Source organism: Acromyrmex echinatior, chromosome 16, assembly GCF_024713525.1.
Source record: "Acromyrmex echinatior isolate Ae372 chromosome 16, ASM2471352v2, whole genome shotgun sequence".
NCBI lineage: Eukaryota > Metazoa > Arthropoda > Insecta > Hymenoptera > Formicidae > Acromyrmex > Acromyrmex echinatior.
In genome coordinates, this window is record NC_141867.1 from 8,492,155 (window position 1) to 8,516,850 (window position 24,696).

Genomic DNA, 24,696 nt, shown 5'->3' on the forward strand with positions numbered 1-24,696 from the left:
ATTGGTTTTCCATGTAAAAATAACATAACAATACCATTAAAATGTAAATCCATTTTTGAATACAGTCAAGTATGTGTTATTTTTACATAGAGAAAACTGAAATAAATAGTGACTCGCGTATATTGTAATTAATTACTTTTTCCACACTTGAACTATTATAATAAGGGGCGATTTAATAAGAACAACACGATTCGGAATGAGCGTTTGTATTCGGCGGCATTGGGCGAGTAGGTAGGTAGGTATGCGCCTGGCGCCACGGTTTGACGGTGACTGTGATCGGTCGATGGCAGATGGCGCTGCGCGCGGCCGCGGCGCAGCGAGGCAGCATGGCGGCCAGTCGGGTCGGTCTGGTCGACGGTAGCGGGCGATCGTCGCGCCGCCCAGTGTCTCGCGGTTCATCGATCAGTGTGGTGTGTGTCGCGCGTTGTTGTTCCGGGAGATCTTTTTTTTCTCCCCTCTCCCTCGAGTGGTTCTCTCTCTCGTCCGTCTCCGACGTTTATTACGAGTATACTGCCCTCGCGCCGTCATCTTACGCGGAACGTCGAAACATTGAAACGTCGCCTCGCGCCTTTCACGTTCCCCTTTCACGTCAAATTCGTGCGCGTGCATACGGAACGGGCGCCGGGCGAGCGGGGCCCATCGGGATCACGGAATAGAAAGATGCGACTAAGGATACGCTGGATACTTCTCCTTAGCACGGCTGCGGTGATCCTCGCGGGATGCGGCGCCGCTACCGAGGTAAGTTTCCATTCATCCATCAATTTCTCTTTCTCGAGAGAGAGAGAGAGAGAGAGAGAGTGTCTCTCGACTGTCGTTCCGAGTCGTGACACGCGGCCGCGATGCGGCACGATGGGCGAAAAGAGGGTGGAAGAGGAAGAGGAAGAGGAAGAGGCGGCTGGCTGTCTCTCCTCGCGTTTCGCGAGACGAGAGGGACGCGCGCTCTTCGTTTTTCAGTCTTTTCTTTCCTTCCGTCTTCTCCTCTCCTCTCGTCTCCTCTTCTCTCCTTTCATGCATGTAACGTCGCAAAGACACGCTCGTATACACGTACCTACGACTAAAGGTAAAAGCATACGCCTGCCTTTCCCTCCGTAGCGTTAAGTGTTACGCCGCTATTGAGGCACTCTCGCATTCTTGGCGTCTCGTCGAACCAGTGGTGTTCAAATCGAGGCCCCCTGAAGTACGCCGCTTTCGTTTTACTATTCACTTCACGGTCCGTCTTTCTCGTCCGTTATTCTTTTTTCAAAAAAAATGGAATCTTTTCCAAATTCAAATGATTGAACAAAACCGTCTCCACTTTCGCCGACACTTGAAAGGGCATGCGTGCCTGTTTACGATTCGAAAACAAAACACTTTTTTCGGAGCAACCATCTATCCGTCAAAGGAGCCTCCTCTCTTCGCGAATTCAAACTTTTGTTCCGATTATAAGTAGACCTTCACGCGCTAAAGATCGAGTTTACCTTCCTCCGATAGCGATGTAACGAGGACGTCCGCGTTGTTGGCTCTGTTAATAGAAACTTTGGAAAGAATCGGAGCAAGTTTCGGCGCGCGCAAATCTTGGCAATTCGTTAATGAGGAAAAGTGGATTTTGAAATTAATGTTTGGCCGCGCTCGGTCTTCGAATAAACGAGCCGCGACAGATGCCAATTACGTCCTATCGTTTGTCTCTTGTTTATGTTTTTATCGTTAAAATTCTCGCGGCCGTTCGTTAATTAGTAAGCGAGAATTCTATATTGTAACTCGCGCCGTGCACGCTTTTTGCATTACGCGGAATAATGGCCGTTCTAATGACAGTGTAATTCGACGGCGGCAAATACGAGAGCAAAATATTTGTAACGTTCTGTGCAACGTTGGTGGGGTGTTTTTTTTTTTTTTTTTTTTTTTTTACGCTACGCGTTGACTAATGGCTATATAGCGTAGCAATTTATAAAGGCACCCGCGATATCGGTTGAACAAGATATTCGACCAGTTTTATCGTCACGTTACGTTACGATACTTTACGCTCTCGCGTAAAAAGCATTTTGTCGAAAAAAGAGGAGGAGCAACAAAAATAAAAGCGGAGCACCGCGTTAGATTTTATTGTCTGTGAAGTCACGAGGGAGAAAGAGAGAGAAGTCGATCCTGGTGCGCATCGCTCGCGTATCGCAGCGGAAAAACAGCTTTAGGGTAACCGGCGGAGGGATCGAGAGAGTGCAAGGGCGTAACGTGCTAAATTTCGTGACCGCGAGGCATAAAGCTCGTGTTACGATATTTGCTGGCTCTTCGATATTCCGACCTCTCGCCCGAGAATATTCAAGATCCGCTTCTCGGTCGTCGAACAATTAAAATCACTAGAAAAATCGCGGATCTCACATCGCGGATTACGAGATATATTCCCTCGAGGCGAGGAGGGCTTCTTTCTCTCCGTCACGTTGAAAAAAATATTGTCTCGTGAGAAACGCGAGAAATTCGGCGCGATTACATTTCGGAGAAAAAGCAGCAGTCTCTCTCTCTCTCTCTCTCTCTCGAGTCGAGCATAAATCCCGTACACCGCGCTTACACGGAGCGTAGTTACATTTTACAATTGCGCGAGGACCTTTAATGCAAGCGGCAGAAGGAGAGGAGGAGAGAAGGGCTGCGTCCCGAAAGGCCGGCTGGTTTTAGCGGCCGATGAAATATCGCCGGTAATAATCTCGCTGTCTTCGCGCGGAAAATGCATACCTCGGTGCCGCGGGTCGCCTCGTCGCCACGCCGCTTAACTGTAAGAGGAGCTTATAAATATTCTCTCGTATCGCTGCCATGCCGCCGCCGTCGTCTCTCCGTCATGGCTCTTTAGTCGAGAAAAAGAGTCGTTTCTTAATAGCGCGAGAGCCTCGTTATCGATGCGCTTCATCGAGTTACCCGAAAATCGAAACTCCCTTCCATCTATAGGTATCCTTTACGAAATCTTTTCCCGTGCAATTATTTTACATTAACGTGGCGCATTTACACGCATTCAATATCGAACGCTACGATACGTTCTCTCGACGTGAAATCCTCTATTTGTTTTCCATGAATCTTTGGAATCGCGAACAGATCGCCACGTATGTGTGTGTGTGTGTGTGTGTGTGTGTGTGTGTCTGTGCGCGCTTTAAATTGCTTCCCGGTCTCTCCCAACAAAGAAATGTCAATAGGTGACTATGGGTTCGTTCCGTGAATCCCCGTTTCTTGTTATCGGAGAATGGATATACGAATAGCAGACGTCGTACGGTAAATAAAACCTTCCCTCGGCGGTTGAAACAACGATCAGCTGATGGTGGGTTTAATTTCACACGGCGGCCTGCCTGTCGCGTATTATTTCGAGAAAAGCTGGGAGTTGCGTGCGCGAATTGCGATTCTTCTTGGAAATCTCGCCTTTTTCGTCGGAACCAGCACGGAATGACGACGTACGACGACGACAATTCACGAATGATGGACATTAATGGCCTTTTACGGCGACGCCTGACCCGTCCGTCGTTAGATCGTGTCTTGTGGCTGGTTGTATATTCTGTACGTATATACTGGTCGAGTTATGTACCATATGCATGTGTGTGTGTGTGTGTATATACGCGTGTGAAGAGAACGAGAGCACGTCTTTCGATACGACGGTGTGAATCGGCGTATATACGAGTGATGTAAGTGTTGGCTCCTTTTCTCCCCGTCGTGTATACGAGTCGATAATTGATAGACAGCAGTGACGACGTCGCGTCGACTTTCTCTCTCTCTCTCTCTCTCTCTTTAAGAGTTTGATTAATATCGTAACGCAGTATGGAGACAGTAACGTCGGGAAATTGCGAGCAATTGAGCATCAAATGGGTATTTTCGCGGTATCGATGTATGACGCGAGCTTTGGAAGGATTTGATTGCGCACATTATGTTAATTCGTTATTCATCCGCTAATATATCGTAGATTGTAGAATACTAGAGCGATTAATATGCAACTTTGCCGGATGCCTATTCATTTCGTCCGGCTGTTCCATGGTCGAACTTGTTGTTCCGTTTGCCGAGTAAATCGAGACGGATTCTATTTACCTTGGCGAACCGCGTTGTTCCCACCACAGTTATATGGTATAAATTTTATGCAATTACGTTAATGCGCTTCGAGAGACGAGATACGGTTGCGACCGATGAGGGAAGTAAACACATTTCCTAACTAATGTACATAATTGCATTAAAATGTTTACGTTGCGGTAATTTTTATTCGCGATACGCTCACTTAAATATTATCGGAGAGACTTTTTTTTTTTTACTTTTTACTTTTTTACTTTTGCCAGTACCGTGTAACGCCATTTCATCGAGTTTCCAGAGTGGTTTAATTAATACTTGAACACGCTACATCTTGTACATGTATCACTCCCTTCCTCCGGGTATCCGTGTAGTTGTGGGACAAGTTGTTGTTGGAGGGTGTCTCCTTATTTGGTCCGTTCGAGTACGTGAGGTGGAGTCTTAATTCGTGCAACTTCTCGATAAGACACATCCTGCAGGGAGCACACATTCGAACCCCACGAAGAATCGGTTTTGTCTAACGATGTGTTTCTAAAAAAAACGCGCGTATTGCAAAGTAGCGTTTTAAAAGATGAGGAAATTGGAACGCACGCGACTTATTATTAATGGAAATCATGTAATAATGTAGGCTTTCATATCGAATGGAAAGGACGAAATTACGTTTGATCAAGAATCGAGAAAGAGATCACCGTAAGATTTTTCCTCTTAGAGATTTATATCGAGTCGAGAATATATCGCGCGATCTTTGAGGTTCCGTACGACGAAGGTAGTTATTAAATGATTTTCGCTTAACGATACGTTGGAAAAAGGATCGCAAGTAGGTCGACTTTATATCTGAAATAATCGCAGGGCTCGCGGCGGCACGCGACTATAACTATAACTATAACGGGGAAAAGAGAAGCTTCAGGAGGAAATATCGGGGTCAGGCGGTAATTTTCGTATGAGATTCAAGTATTTTACGAGCGCCGCCCATTAAACGCCCACGAGCAGAGCTCTCGAGAAATCTGCGCTTTCTTCCCTTTCGGTCTGTATATTTCACAAAAGTTCCCCGTGAATATGCATTCTAATAAGCCTTCGCATAATGGTTTCCCTTTATGGATTTTCTTCAACGCGCGATATGTACTTAGAATTTAACCATCCGTCGGTCCAGCCTTGTTCAATATTTCCATTATATTCCGACCCTCTCGCGAGTAGCATCACGATTCACATAAGTAATATTATATCAGCGTGCTGATATTATATAATATTATATATATATGAATAAGCGAAGATAATAAAAAGTAAATAGACGATAAAGCAGCTTCTCAATAATAACGGAACATTGAACGAGAGAATCCTTACGATACGTAAAGAGGGAGGATAAACCTTCGGGATCCTTTCTACATCCTCGTTATAGTGTATCCCATCGCGCTTCGTCTCACTTCGAGTCTCCGCGAGTCTCGTCGAGTTCCTTTGAGATAAACTCGTCATCGTCGTCGTCGTCGCAACGCGATACTATGTTTCGTGATCGAAATGATTTTCTGTAAAAAGTAATTTTACGTAATGCAACGCGGGCATTTCTCCACTTTGAAAATATATATATATGTGTGTGTCGTCCGAGCGTCGAAATCATCTATAAAGGCGAACCACATCAAAGGCAGTTTAGGTAAAGGGCGTTATCGGATACTTACTTAAGAATTAATGTAACCGTGGTGCGCACCGCCACTATGTACGCAACGCGTACACGAGTGTGACGAGTGCAACGATCGAACGATGTAATTGCAGCGATGAAAATTTACGTTATACGAGTACATAAATGGAAAAGCTAAATTATACCTCGTATAACAAATTAATGACATAATAATTAGTAATTGCCAAGTTAATTAAAACCACCTCGCCCTTTTTCCCTCTTTTATGCAAAACGAATTATTGAATAATGATGATAACTGCGTTTCATATTACATTTATATGCGTGTGTGTGTGTGTGTGTGTGTGTGTGTGTAATTTTATCAATATCTATACGGTTTTGCGATATCTAATAGATTTGTATTTTGACAGTTTGTCATATTTCTAGCGTATAATTTTAGAAAGTTGAGAAGTAGGTTTCGTGACAAAAGGCCTCAGGTTCATTGTCCTCCTCCGAGGACGAGTCATTTTCTTCGTGAACCTTACTACGTTCTTGCCGTCATACTTTAATCTGCGGTTCCTGAAAGCTCCTTCTGCTCTCGTATAAGGATAAGGGTGAGGGTAAGGTCGGACTTTCGTGGATCTCGCTCGTTTCTTACGCTCGCACACAGGTAGGGATTGCCACACTCCACGTCGCTCGAATTCGCAGTCTAAAAGTCGCCGGTAGTTGCAGGAACCCTTCCTCCACAATCCACCCCCTACCGTCTTGGAAAAGGGTGGCTCGGCGCGAGCGACGAGCGTCTCGTGGAAATTGGCTCGTTACTCTTCAGTTTTCGCAGGCTTCCGAGCTTCTCCCGGGCCCAAAAAAAACTTTCATCCATCTTGCTCATGCTGTCGCACGGGCGACAAGCTTCCTTCCTGTATGCTTTTTCAGCTTTTCTTTTTCCCAGTTTTCGAGCTTTCCACAACGCGCGCGCATTCCTTACTTTCCGAGCTTGCAATTCCTCTTCGCAACGGGATGACGTTCGAGGGCTGCGACCCGTATTATGAAGAATTTATCTTGAGCGTGATACATCTAAATTCTCTCTCTTGGAAAAGGAACCTTTGAATGATATCTGCGATCCCAATTATATAGGATTACTTTTGAATGCTAATTACGTGATGATTTTTGACGCTCGATTAAAATTCACGTTTCGATACAAAGCAGGGACCGAAACGACTCGGTCAATTTTGAGAATTCTGAACGCGGCGATGTCACGATGGTCAAATAAAACGATTACGGTGCTTTGATATTTTAAATAATTTGCCCGAAACTAATGCAACGTGTGCTCAGACGCGCTTAATACATATTTATGCGATGGATCTGGCGAACGTTTTTGCATATCGCCGGGCATCATCGCGGTTCCTTTATTCATTTATTGAGACTGGTACATCAAGAGGAGGCGGCTTTAAGCGCCTTCTTTGAGGGATGTCGAGATGCGAAATTAATGAAATGGCCGACGTTAAGATGGATTACAAGACGCCTGCGCCTATCTTTCGTTCCTCTTTCCTCCGCGTTGCTCTTTCCATTTTAGACTTTAGAGAATAGGAAATTGCATCACGTCGATAGCAAGCGCTGCATAATAATTTGCGATACTGATATTGCGTCTTTGTACTTTGTTCGTACATGGGAATCGTAACTTTTTAAGTCACTCGATACTCTCTCGATCATTTCTTTCGAGTCTCTTTCAAATTAGCTCTTTCGCAGTTACATATTCTCAAGCTAATGATCCGGTTTTTAACAGAGATTAACGGATTTCCTTGTCACGTTTTTCTTTTCTGCTGACTAAATGCTGATAAAAGCGACTGATGAAATTTCAGGATATCGATATCCCCGTATTGCAGTCGACAGAAATGTTTCAGGTATTTTCCACCGCGACTTCCACAGTGTCTTCCTTTTTTTTCGCTCTCTTTTCATTCTTTCCTTTTATTTCGTGCACGTATCTCACCGGTTGCCAACTCGGAAATATATCTTGTAGTTTATATAGCTCTAATACACCGGGAGATTCCTCGTTATACAGCGACTCGTCGTCGGTACCGATATTATTATATCGGCAATAATTCCGATTCACGGTGCTTTTCTCTCGCTCATTCAATTTCAATTCAGTTTAGCTTAGTTTAGCTTCCTTCTCTCGCTCTCTCTCTCTCTCTCTCTCTCTCTTCCATTATTTTCATCCTTCTTCCTCTCTCCGTTTCCTCTCTTCGTCGACAGTCTGTCGCACAGCACGACCGACAATTACTCGTATATCTCTCCTTATGAAATCTAACCGCCTACGACCTTCCACTTCTAGATAAGGATAACCCGCCTCGGTGCACCAGAGTAGGATTCTTCGGACTTTCTCGAGCGGAACGAAAACGAAGGAAGTGATTTTCGATCGCTTGGCGTAACGCCGACAATATGTATATGTTTTGATATTTCATCGTTTCATTTTCGCTAAATGTTCGTGGAGAACTAGACACGTTCGTACGTGTAAAATCGCGGTGCCAGGCGAATTTTCTCGTCTGAGAATGCGATAACTTGTTTGTTCTTTATAACAAAAGTTTATCGCTGATTAGATTACGTATATACATGTTTACCATTATGGGTACAAGGCATGCATGCATATAAATATACTTATCTCTCGTACGCCGCGCCGCGCGGCGGGATGAAACTTTTCTTCGTTGCTTATTTGCGAAAGTTCGCCGAATAATCGACGTTACGGTCTCGGTTTTTCTTCAAAGTGGATACACTCCTCGCTCCTCCCTTTAAGAGGGATGGTTCCGGGATGCGCAAATATGCTTATATACTAGACAACCAGGGGAAACTTGAAGCTTGCAAGTCGCATTGTTATTCCGCGCAATTCAAATAGGAATTGAAAACTGAACTGCCAAAGTACGCTCTTTCGCCAACTTGGCTATTGTAACGTAATTACTGAATGCTGCCAGACAGGGACAGATAGTAGCGTCGTCGTCGTAAACTTTTCTTCGTCAACAGAGGATGCTACGCTTTCTCCTTTGTCCAGTCGACGGGTCGTCCATAAGATAGTTCGAATCTTAATTGTTACATACAATTGTTGTATACAAAATACAAACAATTTTCTACATAAACTTTATTTTATCGCGATTACACCCATATACCTGTACATACCTGTATATACCTGTATATACCTGTATAGGTTGACGTATTTCTCTCCGACGACGTTGGAGTTATCCAACGCGACGAACTAGAAGAACGTTTGACGGTTTCGAGAAAACGAGGCTAATCGCCTTTCTCTTGGACGTGTTCCATCCCGCAGCGCAGGAACGGCTTGGAACGTCCGATAAGTCTCGTCTCGAGAGAACATCCATGTTTGGTCCAGCCTGCCCACCTCCAGCCCTCCCGACCCACTCGCGCCCACGCGTGGAAAGTCGCCGCGTTGTGTTGCGTAAATACGTTCAACGTTTACACGCGTTTACACACGCACGGTCGTGCATGGTGTTGGTGTCGTTGGTGATCCTCGGAAAGGAAACCGAGGGAGACTCGAACAGCGCGCACCTTCTAACCTGGGTTGGTATCGTGTCGAGCTCTTTGAAAGAGCTTACATCTCTTAGACCTAAAGCCCGAATAATTAATGATAATACGTATTGCATATACGAGTGCTCGATTGCAGATTAAAGTAAGGCTGCTGACGAAATTTCGTTTCGGAGTATTCAGGATTCATTTTCTCCATTTTATTTTACGGCCCTTTTTTTTACTACTTCACGTAACTTCATTGCAACTATATAAGTAACGTTGCGTCGTAATCGATCGAGCGGCTAATAATAATTTATGCGAGACCTCTATGACGCGAATTCATTAAAGTTGATGTAATGCAAATGATGACTAACTCTGATGACTGTGCCTTAATCACTGATAAATAAGTGAACTATGATCATCATCGAGCTATGCGCTCCATCCATCTCTGCCTGGTTTCCACTCGGTGATTTCGTGCCGACTCCTTTGTCTCCTTTGTTATAGAATTATAAATAAAGAGCGTTTATAAATTTATACTCGTTATTTGTATTTTGCAAATATATTTACACGTTACAGTTATACACTTCGATTGTAACAATGCGAGTCTAGCGGAAGAGATCCGATGGTTCGATACGTGGATGAACCTTCTCGCTCCAACGGCCACGCCTTGTCCAACTGGACACGCGAGAAGAGCTGCGCGCATTAATTAATTAAATTAAATGCGTTCAGATGATTGAAGACAGATCGTTTTTATATATATCGTAGATATATACATGTATGTATGCATAAAAATAATTGTAACTCGCTACAGATTTTAATTTTGCCGTTCTCGTTTCCGCATAGTCAGGAGTCTATAAAACATTTTGTTTTTAAACGGTAAGAGAGGAGAGCGCAGCATGGATGCTGGGCACCCTCTCGGCGCGATTTTAAACGCGCGCAATATGTTTTGACGAGAGATTAACGAGACTGTCTCCCGCACATTCCTGCTGCTGCACATAGGGAAGGCTCGTTACACGAATACTCTCCGGCTTTCCACTTCCTCCATTTCTCTCGTCATCCCGTCGTCGTGCCCTTTCCTCCCATTTCTCTCTTTAACTTTTGCCCGCTCCTCCATATTCCATTCCGGAGAGTTTCCGTTCCTCTACAACCTTTCCCCTTTGTCACGTACACCCACGGATATAATTAATTTCAGTGTATCTGGAGCGGGGAGGACGGGTGAGTTAGGATGCGTATTGTTCCTTCACTCTTTCATCCTTTGTGTCCTTTGACAAGATCCTCGAATCACAACGATTCTAGAACAGGAAGGCGAAATGAATGTACGAGAGGATACCATATCGCAGTCGTGCCGATTACCATTCGCGCCGCTTATCATGCGGAATTGCGTTTTATTGAGTTGCCCTCTCCTTCTTCTTCTTCTTCTTCTTCTTCTCAAATCTCGACGTGCTTCTTGTGTCCCCTCTCGCTGCAGTTACGCGCGAGAAACTCTCGATCAAGTCGCCAAGAACCGCCGTAACGTCGCCAAACGTTTGCCAACGTGAACTTGCAGTGAGGGTTTCTTCTAATCCCGTTCGCTTAATGTACCCTCCTCGCTTCGCTACGCTTTGTCAAACTTCCATTTAAAAAATGGTAATGGATCGTGAGGCGTAACGTGAAATAGTCCAAGACACTTGGAATCGTTTAACGCGACGTGGAGGCGGTATATACGAGTAGGCTTCATGAATTATGCCGTTACGCGATGTCGTATAGTCATCTGTCGCGTCTCGTAATATCGCGCTTATTTTATTCCATGGTCCGTCAGTCTGCGTAAGTGCTTTTCCTGGTACTTGAACGATTCCTCTCTCTCTCTCTCTTTATTCTCTCTTCACTTTCTCTATTTCTCGTATCTATGTATATTTTATTATTACTCAGGGCTATTATGCGAGACAAGTCATCCAGACGACGTCGCGCCATTAAACGGAGCATGAATTTTCGAAACTGCGAATTCCTTTTACTCGCAGTTCTTTTACATCCCGCATGTACGGTTCGTGCGAGCTCCTGATTTGTGCAGGGATCTTGGGAAGCGATCTTACCACGATCTTATGCATGTAAAGCTCGTGCTCGCGCGAGGACCAATGGTATGCTCCAGAGTTTCCTGCTCGAATTTGCGACTCCGTTGAACGTGCGAAGATATTAATGCGAGATCTTGACACGCACACACACACACACACACATGCGAGGCTCCTGTGATCCAACGGAATTCTAAGCGCTCGATCCATTCATCTTATGTCCGGTTCTACCGATATAGTTTGATTTTAATCTTGGTTCAACCAACTATTTCTTTTTTCTGGTTCTAAGAATTAGAAAAAGATGAAGAGTAAGTAAGTTGAACCGAGATTAAAGTTAATCTACTTGATAGAAATGGGCATTAGAGTAGATAATCATCCCTCTTTCATTCTCTCTCTCTCTCTCTCTCTCTCTCCGTTATCGCCACTTCTGTTCCATCTTGGTTGATTTTTTCAGCACTGAATTTATTAACTTGAATACAGTCGGCCGTAACAGACCACTAATTCAGCGTGCACTGACTGACTGGCACAACGGTCTCGTTCAGAGACCGATGCTGACCTTCGTGAAGCTAGCTGAGAAATCGATGCCATTTTTTTCTTGGAGAAAACAAGTTTGTGCGGTAGCTTGTGCGAAGACATGTCTTGCGTTGATGCAGTCCGCATATTTGCATTTTATATAATTTTACAACTTGCGAAAGTAGAGAATACTTAACTGGATCATGAACTTTTGGCGCGAGGTATTTTTTTTCCGACGTCTTGAATCAATCTTTGCTCTTTAATCAATCTAAAATTCATTTAAAGTTCTATTAGGGAAATTGAATGATTTAGAGAACATTGATGTTCTATTAGTATGAAAAATTATTTATTACACTCAATCCTGTGATAGCGGAGAACGTGAGATAAAAATCGAGTGCCGGATGCTACGAATGAAATATTCTCGCAAATAGGATAATCCGAATGGAATGGATTGGGTGGTAGATCTCGGTTGTATTTTTCGTATATTTCTACCAGAGAGAGGACTCAGTTTTTTGGGCTACCGATATTTGCATAATCCAATACGCATCTTATCGACCAATCGTGTGGAAAAGTTCCTTTCCGTTCATCCACGAGAGAATTCGCAATTATGTAATGGTATACCATCGATAATGAACGGAATCCAGGAATTGTCGAGAATCGAATCGCCGAACGTGATTGAGCATTCGAGAAGAATCGCGTCCGGCTGTCGCCCATTCATTTATCGAAGCGTAAAGACACTTAACTTACGATGTGATATTCGAGATTGCTGCAAGAAGACAACGATTTAGGGACGTGCATTAACGATCTCGTAATTCCGTTGGCAAATTCGAGAAATTCACGAGTGTGTCGCTTCCGAAAAGAGAGTGAGAGAGAACGAGAGAAAAGGAGAGTGACAGAGAAAAGTTTGTTCAACGTTTTCCGTTAAGTAACAAACAAAACGTTAAGGTTCCGAGCGACTTTGGAAACTTTGGCGCACGAATCTGTACTTTGCCCTCGCTTTGCTTCTTCGTTTCTCGCTGGAGGGGAGGATAATTAAGCGAAACGACGAGAGAAACGACGAACGAAGGGCGAGGAGACAAAATCGCTTCGCATATATTTTAACTTCAAAGAAGGCGACGCGACCAAGTAACAGCGAGGTATAACAAGGCGGAAACTAGGGTGGGATCCTCGGGACTTTGCGGAATATCACCGCGCAAATATTGTCGGAATAGTCGAAAAATCGGAAATGGAACGAGCAATGCTGCCGGATTTGTGAAAACGTGTTTCGGTGCTCTCTCGAACTTCGGAAAGGATTACGTGAAAAATGCATGACGCTACAATCGTTTTCGCGCGCGCATACGGATGGATGAGGCCGGCCGTTCTTTTTTTCCCCTCCCCCCGCCCCCATTCTGGTTTCCGCTTCAACGATCTGTGCGACAATTATCACGAGGGACGGGGAAATACGCGATGGAGTCGACTCGCAGGGTCGAAGGGAAAGAGAGGTGGACGTGGAAAATGAATTCGTACGCGTAGTAAGGGTAGTAAGGGTAGTAAGGGTAGTAAGGGTGTACGCCGGCGCCGCCGTCGCCGCCGCCGAAGAGAGATATTGATAGAGCCGGTGCAGTTATTGGGAAAACGTGCCTCTCAATATTGCAGTCTATAATTGAACGCCATTGCCACGTCAACGGAAATAGAATAGAAATTGCTATGGAAATGGCTGCGCCGTGCACCGCCGCGCCGGCTCGTCCTTCTTCGATTAAGTGCGAGCGTGCTCGTGGCCAGGTCGGTTGCCGTGTTATTGGTCCATCCAAACTTGCAGTGCAATTTTTATAATAACGTTAGAACAAAGCGCCACGTATATGTACGGCGAAACTTTGAAAAGATCATTTCTCAACGCAGCCATTTCCATAAATAAGAAGTACAGTTTCCCGGAGAGGGCGTTTTCTTTTCGGCCTCGTAAGATTTCTTAAAAGCAATCTTTAGGCATTTCTTTTTTTTTTTTTTTTTCAATCTTCTTATCTACGTCTATACCGTTATCTTTCTTTCTGTTTTAGGTAAGTCAACGTCCTTACACGGAAGGGAAATCGAATTTTCTCCATGGTATCCGAAACGGAAAGTGTGAGTAGCGGTCTTTGAAGGCCATGTTTGCTATACGTCATTGCCGTAACAATATTTGACGTGAAATTTAAACCGTTGTTTACGAATAAAAATTGTTGCTAACCGGTGATGCGAAATAAAATTTAACGACAGAACGTTACCAACGATCCACCCCGAAAAATACATCGCGTCGGCTGATAGTGGTTGATCGGGGAAAATTTCACCGCTCGCGGATGAAAAACTGGCGTCGTAGCCATTGGCTGTAAACAAAACATGGAGATAATTCGTTTCGTCATCCGCGATCCAGACTACCGATATATCTCGCCATTTTTTTTTTTTTTTACGGAGTAACATCGATCTATAATACTATCGGTATAACAATGACATTCGTTCACACACTGATGCTTTTTTTTTTTTTAAAGCGTAGAGAAGCAATGCGTGAGATCAAATCGCACGTATGTAACAAAAGCATAAAACGTTACAACTAAGTCATGTTTGATTCATTGTACCTTTTTTATGGAACGAGAAATATATATATATGTATACGAAAATCCTTTCTGACGCTCTTAATGGATATTTTATCTTAATTATTTTATTGGTATGGATAACGAAATCGTCCAATCTCGCATTATTTCTCCCTTTCGTCCTCTTTCGATCGTAAAATTGTTCCGCCAAAGTGGTCCACGGCAGTTTACCGAACGATCGTAACTGCTTACCTCGGCTAGAGAATTTTCCATCGACGGGGAAGGACACGCATATATAGTCCACTCCTTTCGATACTTTACCGCGCGAGTCCACGCGATTATCGTTTTTCTCGGTCGAATGGACCAGTCAACCGTCAGCCGGGTCCTTCCGTTTTACCCCGAGATCCTTCAAGAGGAAGGAAAATTCGAAATAAGCGCGAGAAGAGCGCGGCCGGAATATGCAGCGTTCGAGAAAGGAAAATTTCCGCTTCCGCGTTGCGCTGCGACGGCTTCGCCGAAGGAGACTAACGCGCGGAATTGAATTCGTTCTTTTTCCAGATCCTTCGAGATGAGATTTCGTTCCGTTCTCGGCGAATTCGAAGAGTAAGAGGATCTTTCGGGGAGCTTTCTCGCTATTTTTCTTGCTTAATAGCGCGGCGCGTCATTTCCGCTAGGACGTTCAATCCCATAGCGTATACATCATCGTTTATCGCTCGCACTTTAATTACTTAAACCTTGCTTGCTCGTTTTTTCCTAAGCTTTCGCGCAACGTGTAAGATAATCGGATCGACGATTTAATATCGTCTGCTATTGGCAAGATACATACTTTGCGATTATTAAAAATAAATGTGAGAGAACAATACGATGAGAATCGCCGAGAATCGAATGAAACGCCGGGTTGGCCGCGATAATATTCCTTTATCTTCCGAATGGTGCGACCTACATTAATTCAAACGACCGCGGGGTAAACGCCAATATCGAAGAATCTCTTCGCGGCAAATCGAATGCGCATTTATATTGTCCGTACGTCCTGGAATTCCCAGGAATTTCCCATTTAGCGGATGATCTTTAATTGACCTCGCTGCATTTCTCAATAATATAATTTGCGTCGATGTCACACGTATTATTATGTCTATGAATGCGTAAATATGCGTAAATACGCGCGTGTATGTATGTACGTGTGTATACGAAAGAGTGCAAAGTTTATCGAGGCACCAAGTTTTTAGCAAAGTCAGAAAGTGTCGCTTACGAGATTTATGACTCGCCACTCGCCATTGTTGACGTCACTTAAGCTATTTTTGATAAAACAAATTGCAGGCAAATCGAAACGAATCGTAACGATTTATCGGTGGAAGAAAGTGTGTCGATTATACGTTTGCGCAAAGTAAGTATCGTTGAACTTTATGTACGTGATTGAATCATTATTACGAAATCTCGTAGATTGATGACGTTATTATCAACGATGTTGTTGACATGGAAATCTTTGGATTACAACAATATACATTCAATGTTACAGATCGTAAAGTTGGCGGAGCGCTTTGCTTTCAATTTATAACCCGCTTTCCTACAGCTGAAACCAGCTTTGCTCGTTCGTTAATCGCGGGGTTCATTTAATTACGACGAAATGTTAAACTTGGACGTAATTGGGAGGACTGCGCCACTCGGACGGCAACGCTTCTCTCTCCCTCTCTCTCTCTCCCTGTTTGTTCTCTTCGTTGGGAATATTACACAGTTCAAGTCGCGTTTTACCTTTGGAGTCTGCGAGAATGTCGTCTCTCTTTCTCTCTACAGATTTAAAATGGAATTTTCAATCTCTCCGGAGATTTCTATAGAGATATAGACGCCTCAGAATACTTTATAAAAGGTACATTTTTATATGCTTTTTTCTCTTTTCCTAGCGAGCACCATTTCGACAACTTAATTGATAAACTAGTCGCTGTTAAAAAGTACATATTCTTTTATTTTTCTACTTTCTTATACTTTTACTCTTTATACGTAGATACGATTTCTACGATTTCTAGATGCGTTAGATTTCAGGAAAATTAGATCTTCGAGCTGTTGATGACTACTAATACATCTTTTTTCAGAACAGTCGATACGCAAGCGCATTTTGCGGTATCCCATCGACGGAATATCTGCGATTCTAGGAGGCATTCTCTCTCGGCATCACGTATGTGCATGATTGCATTCGATGGCCTGAGGTATTCCGATATTAGAACGGCAATGAATTAATAAAGGCCAATCCATCTGTTAAATAAGAGAGAGATCCAATTTCTTTTTCTCCGAATATCTATTTAGCTTGCGTTTTCCCATTGGCATGGATTAAATAAAATTTCAATTCGCTTGTGCATCGAATATGAAGTTGTCCTCGTTACGTGTTTCGTTGGCGAACAGCCGGCGATGGTTAATAATCGACACGCGACATACAAATTATCTGGAATCCAATCGATGAATATCCATCCTGGCTTATATTCGTGTGATGTATCGTGCCTTCTTCCTACAAGAGATTCTACGATTCCTTGCAGAAATGATTATTTGACAGAACGTATTGCACGTGACTACGACTGCTATTCAGAGAGTCTCTCCTATCGTAGACCAGGCCAGGCGATTTTCATTTAGACTTCCGGACTCGGCAGGAATTCCGCCGCCATTGCCTCTGGAATTTATCGTAAACGGAAATATTTCCGAGACGGGATGCGAGGATATTAATTCCCGGGTGTGTACTGTTAATGCGAATCCGCGAATGTCCAGTGTGCGACGTAGTTGATTCCCAATAACGTTTCGCTGCTATTAGTTGTATTTTATCTTGTGGTAATTAATATTACGAGTCGACATAATCCACTACACGCGACGCAATAAACGATTCACGGTGTACGTATGTGTATATATATATATATATACATGCACACGGTGTACGTCTATACGTGCGTCATAACAATCAATGGGCAAATTATTTACGAAAACACTTGCGAATCTGTGCTATACGGTCGGCAATAATTTGATATCGACATGGCGGGTTTAACAACGCCCACTAATTAAATTAAGGTGGTCGTTTGCGTGAGATAATGCGATACACTCAGAAACGAAATGTTTTAAACATATCATGCTGGATGCTTTTAGAAAATTAAAAGTCTTTTTAACTTTATATATATATATATACCTACGTGGAGTATATAAATTTTAAGTGTGCGCACCGAAAGAAAATTTGTTCGAGTCTGTTCCGATTTACTTTATGAAATGAGATTTATCTTAGAAAAGTGTGAAAAGAGAGCAAGATAGATCGATTGCATTAGCATCCGAAACCTTCGTATACATCTGTGGCTTCCGTGCTCTATGCATAAGATGCATTTTTCATTTAGATTCGTACGCTTTCTCGATCGGCATTCCGCGATTTTCTCGACTCTTTAAAACGAATTGAAAATCACAATTTTCCTGCGAGCGGAATTATCCGAAAGCCATTATCGATTTTGGAACATCCCCTTCGAGAAAGAGAGAGAGAGAGGGAGAGAGAGAGCGGCGAAAATTTTACATCTATTCGTATATACACTCGATATGAAATGCGTCAACTGGTACACGCGTGCGATAATTTTTTTCTCTGAAAAAATTCAATTCGTTCACCGATGTGATTTTAGGTCCATAAAAAAATCGTCGTGAGTCTGTCACGACGCTAGAAATTATTCCCGGTACGAGGATAAAAATTAAAATCTCACGGAAATGCTCGGGAAAATTGAATAAACGGTCGCGCGAGAATCGCGCGTTGAGGAAGAGCAGGAGGTACAACTACGGGCTATACGATGATGACGACGACAACTATGATGGGCGACGAGCGACGAGGAGTAAGAGGGGCGATTAATTTTCTTGCTATCTACTCCACCTTTACCTCTCGACCTCCTGGGAACCTCCTTTTATACCTTCCCCCTTTTTCGTTTACTCCCCTTCGCGCGACGTCAACTCTCATTCTTTACATCCTGCCCTTTAAAACCGATAAACACATTTGCTCGGGACCTTCTTGCTCCGACGATTACCGGGAATGCGTCTACGGATTACCGGTAATGCGATAACGAATTAAATTCAGCGGGAAAAGCCTGGTAATGATCAAAGTGCACGTCTCCGAGGAAGTTTATTAATAACGATGTAAAGAACCGTGAAGAAGCGTTTAGAGCGTCTGAATATTTATATATTCAAATTTTTCTTATCCGTCACGTGATTTAAAATACGAGTCCAAGATCAGACAGTGAGTTAGATTCTCGACTTAGCGTTATCGGCTTATCGTTTTACTACAAACATTGTAATTATCGGCTGGACCGAATCAGCGATTTTCTCCCGAACCATTCTGTAACATTTAGAATTTTATCGACTGATCGATCATCGTCTAACGCCATTAAGAAACGGCGTATGTAATGTAAAGATGCAAAGAAACGAAAGGGAGCGGTGCAAAAAGATCCATTAATATCAGGCGACGACAGAGAAAGGTCGTCTTTTACGATTATTTATTTTATCCTTTTCCATGCTTCTGTAGTTTTTTTGTCCATATAATAAGACTCAAATTTTATACGCCCGATCGATTCTCTCGTTCGTTTACAATCGTTGCTCGAACAATGTCAGCGAATAATTTTCGTGAAAACCGTGTGGAGGTTCGCACTCGTATTTTCTTGTTTCCTCCGGAAGAAAATTTCTCTCCGCTGGTCTTCGCAGAAAACAGAGGTCGAGAATCGTTTGCGATTCGATCGAAATTGAAAGATCGTGGCGAGGTTATCGCTCTCCGGTTGTTCGTAAGTTTCACCGTACGTGTGCGTGCTCGGTTCTGCGTTTGCCGTGCAAGAAGTCAACTCGGTTCGTGGGTTCTCTTATAACCGGCCACCCACTTACAGCTTACTTAAACATATTTACTTAGCACGGCCCGTACCTGTCCACCAACACTCGAATACGCCCAACGCTATCTATATTCGTTGCATCCCGTGATCGCACGCAGGTGACCCCCCTTATATATACCTGAACTACGGCTACGTCTAGGTAGTAACATCCCTGGAGAGCCATCGGCCATCCGACAGCTATGATCCGTTCAACGTCTCCTCGCGCACAGGAAGCACGCCATTTCAGTGACAATATCGCTGCAATCCACGTGGGACTGTGATTATAAAATGTTCATTTGAACAGACATCAGGAGTAATGTGATAATTCAACAGTGATTACGTATATATAATGTTTTCGACAGAACGTTAATCAAATTAATTATAAGGATCTTATTTTTAGACCGTGACATGTAGTATAACTAGGAATTATATGCTTATACCTGGATCTTAAATTATATATTAGGTGTTGGAATTAATTCGTAGCGTTTTACAAGTGATGGGAAGTACTTTCATTAATGTATTTTTTAACGCTCATGTGAAATAAATAACATTCTTTCATTAAAAACGCTACGAATTAATTCCAACACCTAATATATATATATATAAAAATTCACAATGAATTATTTAAAGCATTAAAGATGCAGCTTCGACCGGTATAGGCGTTTAATTCCTAATCAAATTAATTATGTTACTTTATCCGCGTACTTTCGTCTATCCAATGGTTTTACAAAGGTGGACAGAACTTTGCAGACCTGCCCCGCAAACAGCTTCTCCTACGAAGCTTTTGTAAACGCAAACGTCCGAAGTCTATCACAAACGCAGGATCCCTTATGCGAGACAAGCCCTTATGCGAGCATCTAGCTTGTTTCACGTAGAGAACAGCCTGCCTCCGCAAAGCTGTACGAAGTTACAGGCTCTACCTGCTACTCGCCGCCAAGCCTGTGTGTGAACCCTCTCAGAAACCGGTCTTACTACACTACGATCGTTTCTCCGGTACTTTATAGATCGTTCGTGAGCCCTGCTGTCGAAGAAAACGCCGCGATGCACGCGTTTCTTCAGCAACTGAATCCAACCGCTTCGTGGAAATCTCGCTACAAAATCCAATCGGATAACTGGACAACCGGACGACCCGAACGATTTACGAGAAATGTTTTATGCAATTGATATTACGCCCCCTCGTGATATTGTAGATAATGTAGATATGGTAGAGAGAATTTTAAACAACATAATTCGAGGATTAGCCGAATTGTCTAGTGCTCTACAGACGAATTTCGTGTAATCCCTTCGATAGGATTTAACGTTTTGCGGTAGATAATAACGGGTCAGAGAAGTTTGTATTTGCGATAAGTTTATGACAATATAATGGTGTAGAAGTTTGAATGAAATGGTCTTAAAATGATTCACAAAAATGATTTGATGAAAAATATATAGGAAATGTTTTATTATAATTTTATTCATTTTACATACAAAGAAATAAATCACTCGTAATTGATATAACACAAGTTTTTCGTACATTTAATTCACACTTTTAATGACGAAATGTTAATATAGACTTTTATAGAAATACAAATAATTTAATTGTCATAAATAATCTGAACGGACTGATATCGACAGAATTTAAAAGAAAAAAACTTGTCCTAGTTTTTAACATGATAGGTTGGATTTCCTAATGACTACTGAAGGCATAACTTAGCGTTCAATGACTTTGCCTATTTATATTGTACATAAAATTTACGTATTAATAGCGTTCTAAAGCTAAGAGTGTAGTAAGTAAAAATAAATGTTACGTAATACAGGAAATATATAGAGATCTGAAAGATGATGTAAATTACGATAATGACGTTGCCAATCTGCAACTCTAAAAATATTCAATCGTAAATATTTATGTAGCATAATGTTGCATAATACAATATAACGTATACAAATACACGAAAGTATGCGAACGGTAGTATATACAGTTTTGATATGAATATGCAAGGATGATGATGAGGTAAAAACAAGAGGAAACTGACTATAGCATAATTTGTCAATTATTATGTAGCGTATACTATAATGAAAAAAGATTATACGTACAATTATACATATAAAAGAGAGCTACGTTTATTACTACTGTTTACTACTGTTTTTTGTTACATTTTTGACACTTGAAATATTTTGCATAGCGAACGGTTTTAGACACATCACGTCAAGTTGCAGACGCCTGCAAATCATACATTCACATGCATACATACATACATTTAACATTGGCATATGCCACGTGTGTCTCTAATGCATCGTACGAGTCTTGGAGATATCCGATTAATGCAGCGAAACTGGCGAAACCCTCGCAGTGTGCCTGCGAATTTCCGCGACGGATTTCGCACGGTATATTGTAACTAGGTATCGAATAGAATGGAAAGGTGATTCGAGTCGTTGAATAACGTATGAGCCTCGGTGCCGACGATTGCCGTGCCTTGAAATGGCAATCGATACCTTACTTTCCGTTTAACGCGTTAATGACGATACGCCGATGCGCCTGTCGCATTATAAATATTTTCGATTCGCTCACTTAACACCCCGCCGTTGAATTTCAGGGGGAGTGCGAAGCGGCAGGGTGACGTACAAAAGCTTGCGATCGAAGCGTATTACGCCTAGCGGAGGAGATATCCGATTAGCAGAGCCAGCGAACCGTGCAAAACCGTGCAAAACCTTGTTGAAACTCTCCTCGTTGATCTTTCGGTATCTTACGTACGTGTGCAGGCGGCGGGCCTACGTAAATATTTACATTCCTACCGGCGAAGTCCCTCTCTCTCTCGTTGCCGTTAAAATTTTCGTGTGCCAGCAAGAAATCGCAAAATTATACGGCGGATTTGATAGCCGGGCGTCTTACAGTCTGTTCAATAAGAACGTGATGCTCATTATGTTCAATAAGAACGTGATGCTCATTATTCTACAAAGAGCGACCGTAGCGATATCTTCCTGAACTCGTTTGAACCTTTATTTCGTGCTCTTTTGCGCAATATATCCTACCAGCACATTGTGTAGTTTACGTCAGCGAATTTATTATTTTTACAATGAGTGCCAAATTCTTGAAGCGGTACGAGGCAGTGTTTTTAGTGAATGGAATGGCCGGCAATGTCCCCAGATGCTAATCCTATTGAAAATGTGTGGTCGTACATGAAGATGAAACTCAAAGGAAAGCCAATGTACACGGTGGAGCAACTGTCATTTCAAATTAAGAAGATATGGCGATCTTTGCCAAAGAAATATGCAGATAACCTCGTCGAAAGTATGGAAAAAAGGTGTCATGCAATAATCAGTAATGGAGGTGATTGGACAAAATACTAGGGTAGGTAATTGCGCAATAGCTAATAATGTGTACTTCCAAAAAAAAATAAAAAACTGTCTAAATGTTTATAGTTTTTTGATTATGGCAGACACTTTCTTATTGAACAGACTGTACATTTGACGCGCGTTAATCTTGAAATACACTTAGGTAAGAGTCCAATCGCTATGCAAATCCTCCTGCGACAAAATGTCTCCTTTCTCTTGCGAAACCTTTGTGTAAATCGCCTTCGCGCGGAGACGAAGTTGCGAAACGCGTTTGGAGGTGGATTAAAGTCGCATAATTGGCGAACATAGATACTGTAGTCGGTAGCCACTGACTTCTTTTTTCTTCCTTTCTTTTAGCGTGATCTCCTCTCTTTCTCGATACGGGTACACTAAATCGAGTTGACCTCTTGAACTTTGTAACTTTGTTGGGAGTTTCTCTCGAATTAGCCGTAACCGCCGCGACAAGACTTCCTCTTCGAGCGCACGATTTCTTCGCCGCATTGTATTTAATTTCCTGTCGACCAGTGTCGCTCAGCGTCTTTCTGCATAGCGAAAAAGAGAGAGAAGGGTAACTGAAGCGCGTAAATATGACCGCTATGATAGTGTAAGAAATGTATTTAATTTCCTGTTTAGCCACTGTGACAGCCTCCGCAACATTTCCTTCTCGACTCCTCTCGAGGATGCCTCGTCTAAAACCGGTCCGCCGTCGCTTCTTTTCATACGGATCGAATATTCGACGAGATATTTGTGTATATTCGAATTGCGCTTTTCCTCCAGCTACCGAAGAGTGGTAGTCTTGAGAAGCGAATAGAGGCGGGTGACATTGTTAATTCGAGATTCGCTTGTTATCTTCCGAAAGAGAAATCGGCGCTATCTAGAGTTCGGTCACCTTTGACTCTCACGACGCGATAGAGGTAGCGTCGATGACATTTTGCAAAATTTCACCGAGTTGTTTGCCAGTCCGTTGCACCATTATAATAACACTGATATTATGTTGCGCGCACGCACGTAATAATCTTGCGTTTGAAAATTTAGAGTATTGCGTTTCAAAGCCACGCGATATGTGTCTCGATGACACATTTGTACGATACAACAATATGTGCACGCGGTGTACCTACCGTATGGCTATGCATAATTACGAAATACGACACGGTGATTTAATTAATTCGCATAACATTCGCGCGTAACAAAGTTTCCAAGATGCTTTACGCACGAGCGGACGCACATGCGTGTGCGTGTGCACCTAATATGTGCATTTCCGGGAGACGGCACAGTGGAACGAATATATTATACGTTGCTTACAAGACAGTTTCAAACGGCGTTTCAAACTCCTTAAATATACACGAATGAAGAAACGATTTATTTAATTTACCTATTAATACTCCAATAATCTATTTTCTCGAGCTACCTCGAGTACGGTACATTCGACAGCGGTACATTCACGAAGCTCCGTGAAGCGGATTTTATTTTATTTCATGAAAGATACTTGCAAATTCATGCAAATAAATACGCGAGACGTATTATTTCCGAAGTGACCGATTTATCGAACGCCTATCGTTATTGTATGTTTGGCGGGGGGGGAGGGGGGGAGGGGGGGGGGTGGCGTTTTAGATTTTTTAATCGGGCCGGGCGATACTTTTGTTCCCCTTTTTCGCGCTTTTCACATTGAGTATGATCGCGTGCGCGCGGACGATCCATTCCGAATTTCATCGCAGCTTTCAGTCGACCGGTGGCTATGGATCATTTTTTTCTATTTCGCCGCTCGTTGCATTCTTCTCGCGCGCAATATCATGCACGTATTCGCCAAAACGGCCGGCTGCATCCGTCAGATAAGCCACGTGTACTCGTATCGACATTCGTAAGTGACGGTTCGACGTCTATCGCCGGCGAACAAGTGACGCGTCGCGGAAATAATGAATAAAAAAATCAATGAATGAGGACTTTCCCCAGAAATTTGGCGGTTTGAAAAGAAAGAGATTCTCCAGCGATTTGCGTCATCTATCGTGTATCACATCGGTAAAGACCGAACGGGATTCGATATCTTATGTATCCATCGTCGATGGACAGTCGGACTGAAAACCGCTGATTAATGTACCGTAATTGCGTCCGAATCGTGGTAAACAATTGGCTATAATTGTAAAATAAATCGATAATGTCGACCACTCGCCGGGGTTACAACTCGGATTTAGACGGCGGACGTAACGTAACAGAGGCACGATTTAATGCCATAGTCATTTACAAACCGCTTGTATCATTTCCAAAGAGAATATCGTCGATAACGCGTACGTTACGAACAGGCTCGGTAATTATTATTAATT

At 42.8% G+C, this 24,696-nt stretch overlaps 1 protein-coding gene across 1 annotated transcript in view; it reads left to right on the top strand.

Moving 5' to 3' along the window:
* Nucleotides 1-603: 603 nt before the first annotated feature.
* The window catches only part of Sdc (Syndecan), a 74,507-nt gene continuing 50,414 nt past the window's right edge, over nucleotides 604-24,696 (top strand). Inside the window, exon 1 of the mRNA XM_011052477.2 lies at nucleotides 604-738. Coding sequence (XP_011050779.1) covers nucleotides 661-738 — 78 coding nt within the window. The 5' untranslated portion in view covers nucleotides 604-660. The remainder of the gene's footprint in view (nucleotides 739-24,696) is intronic.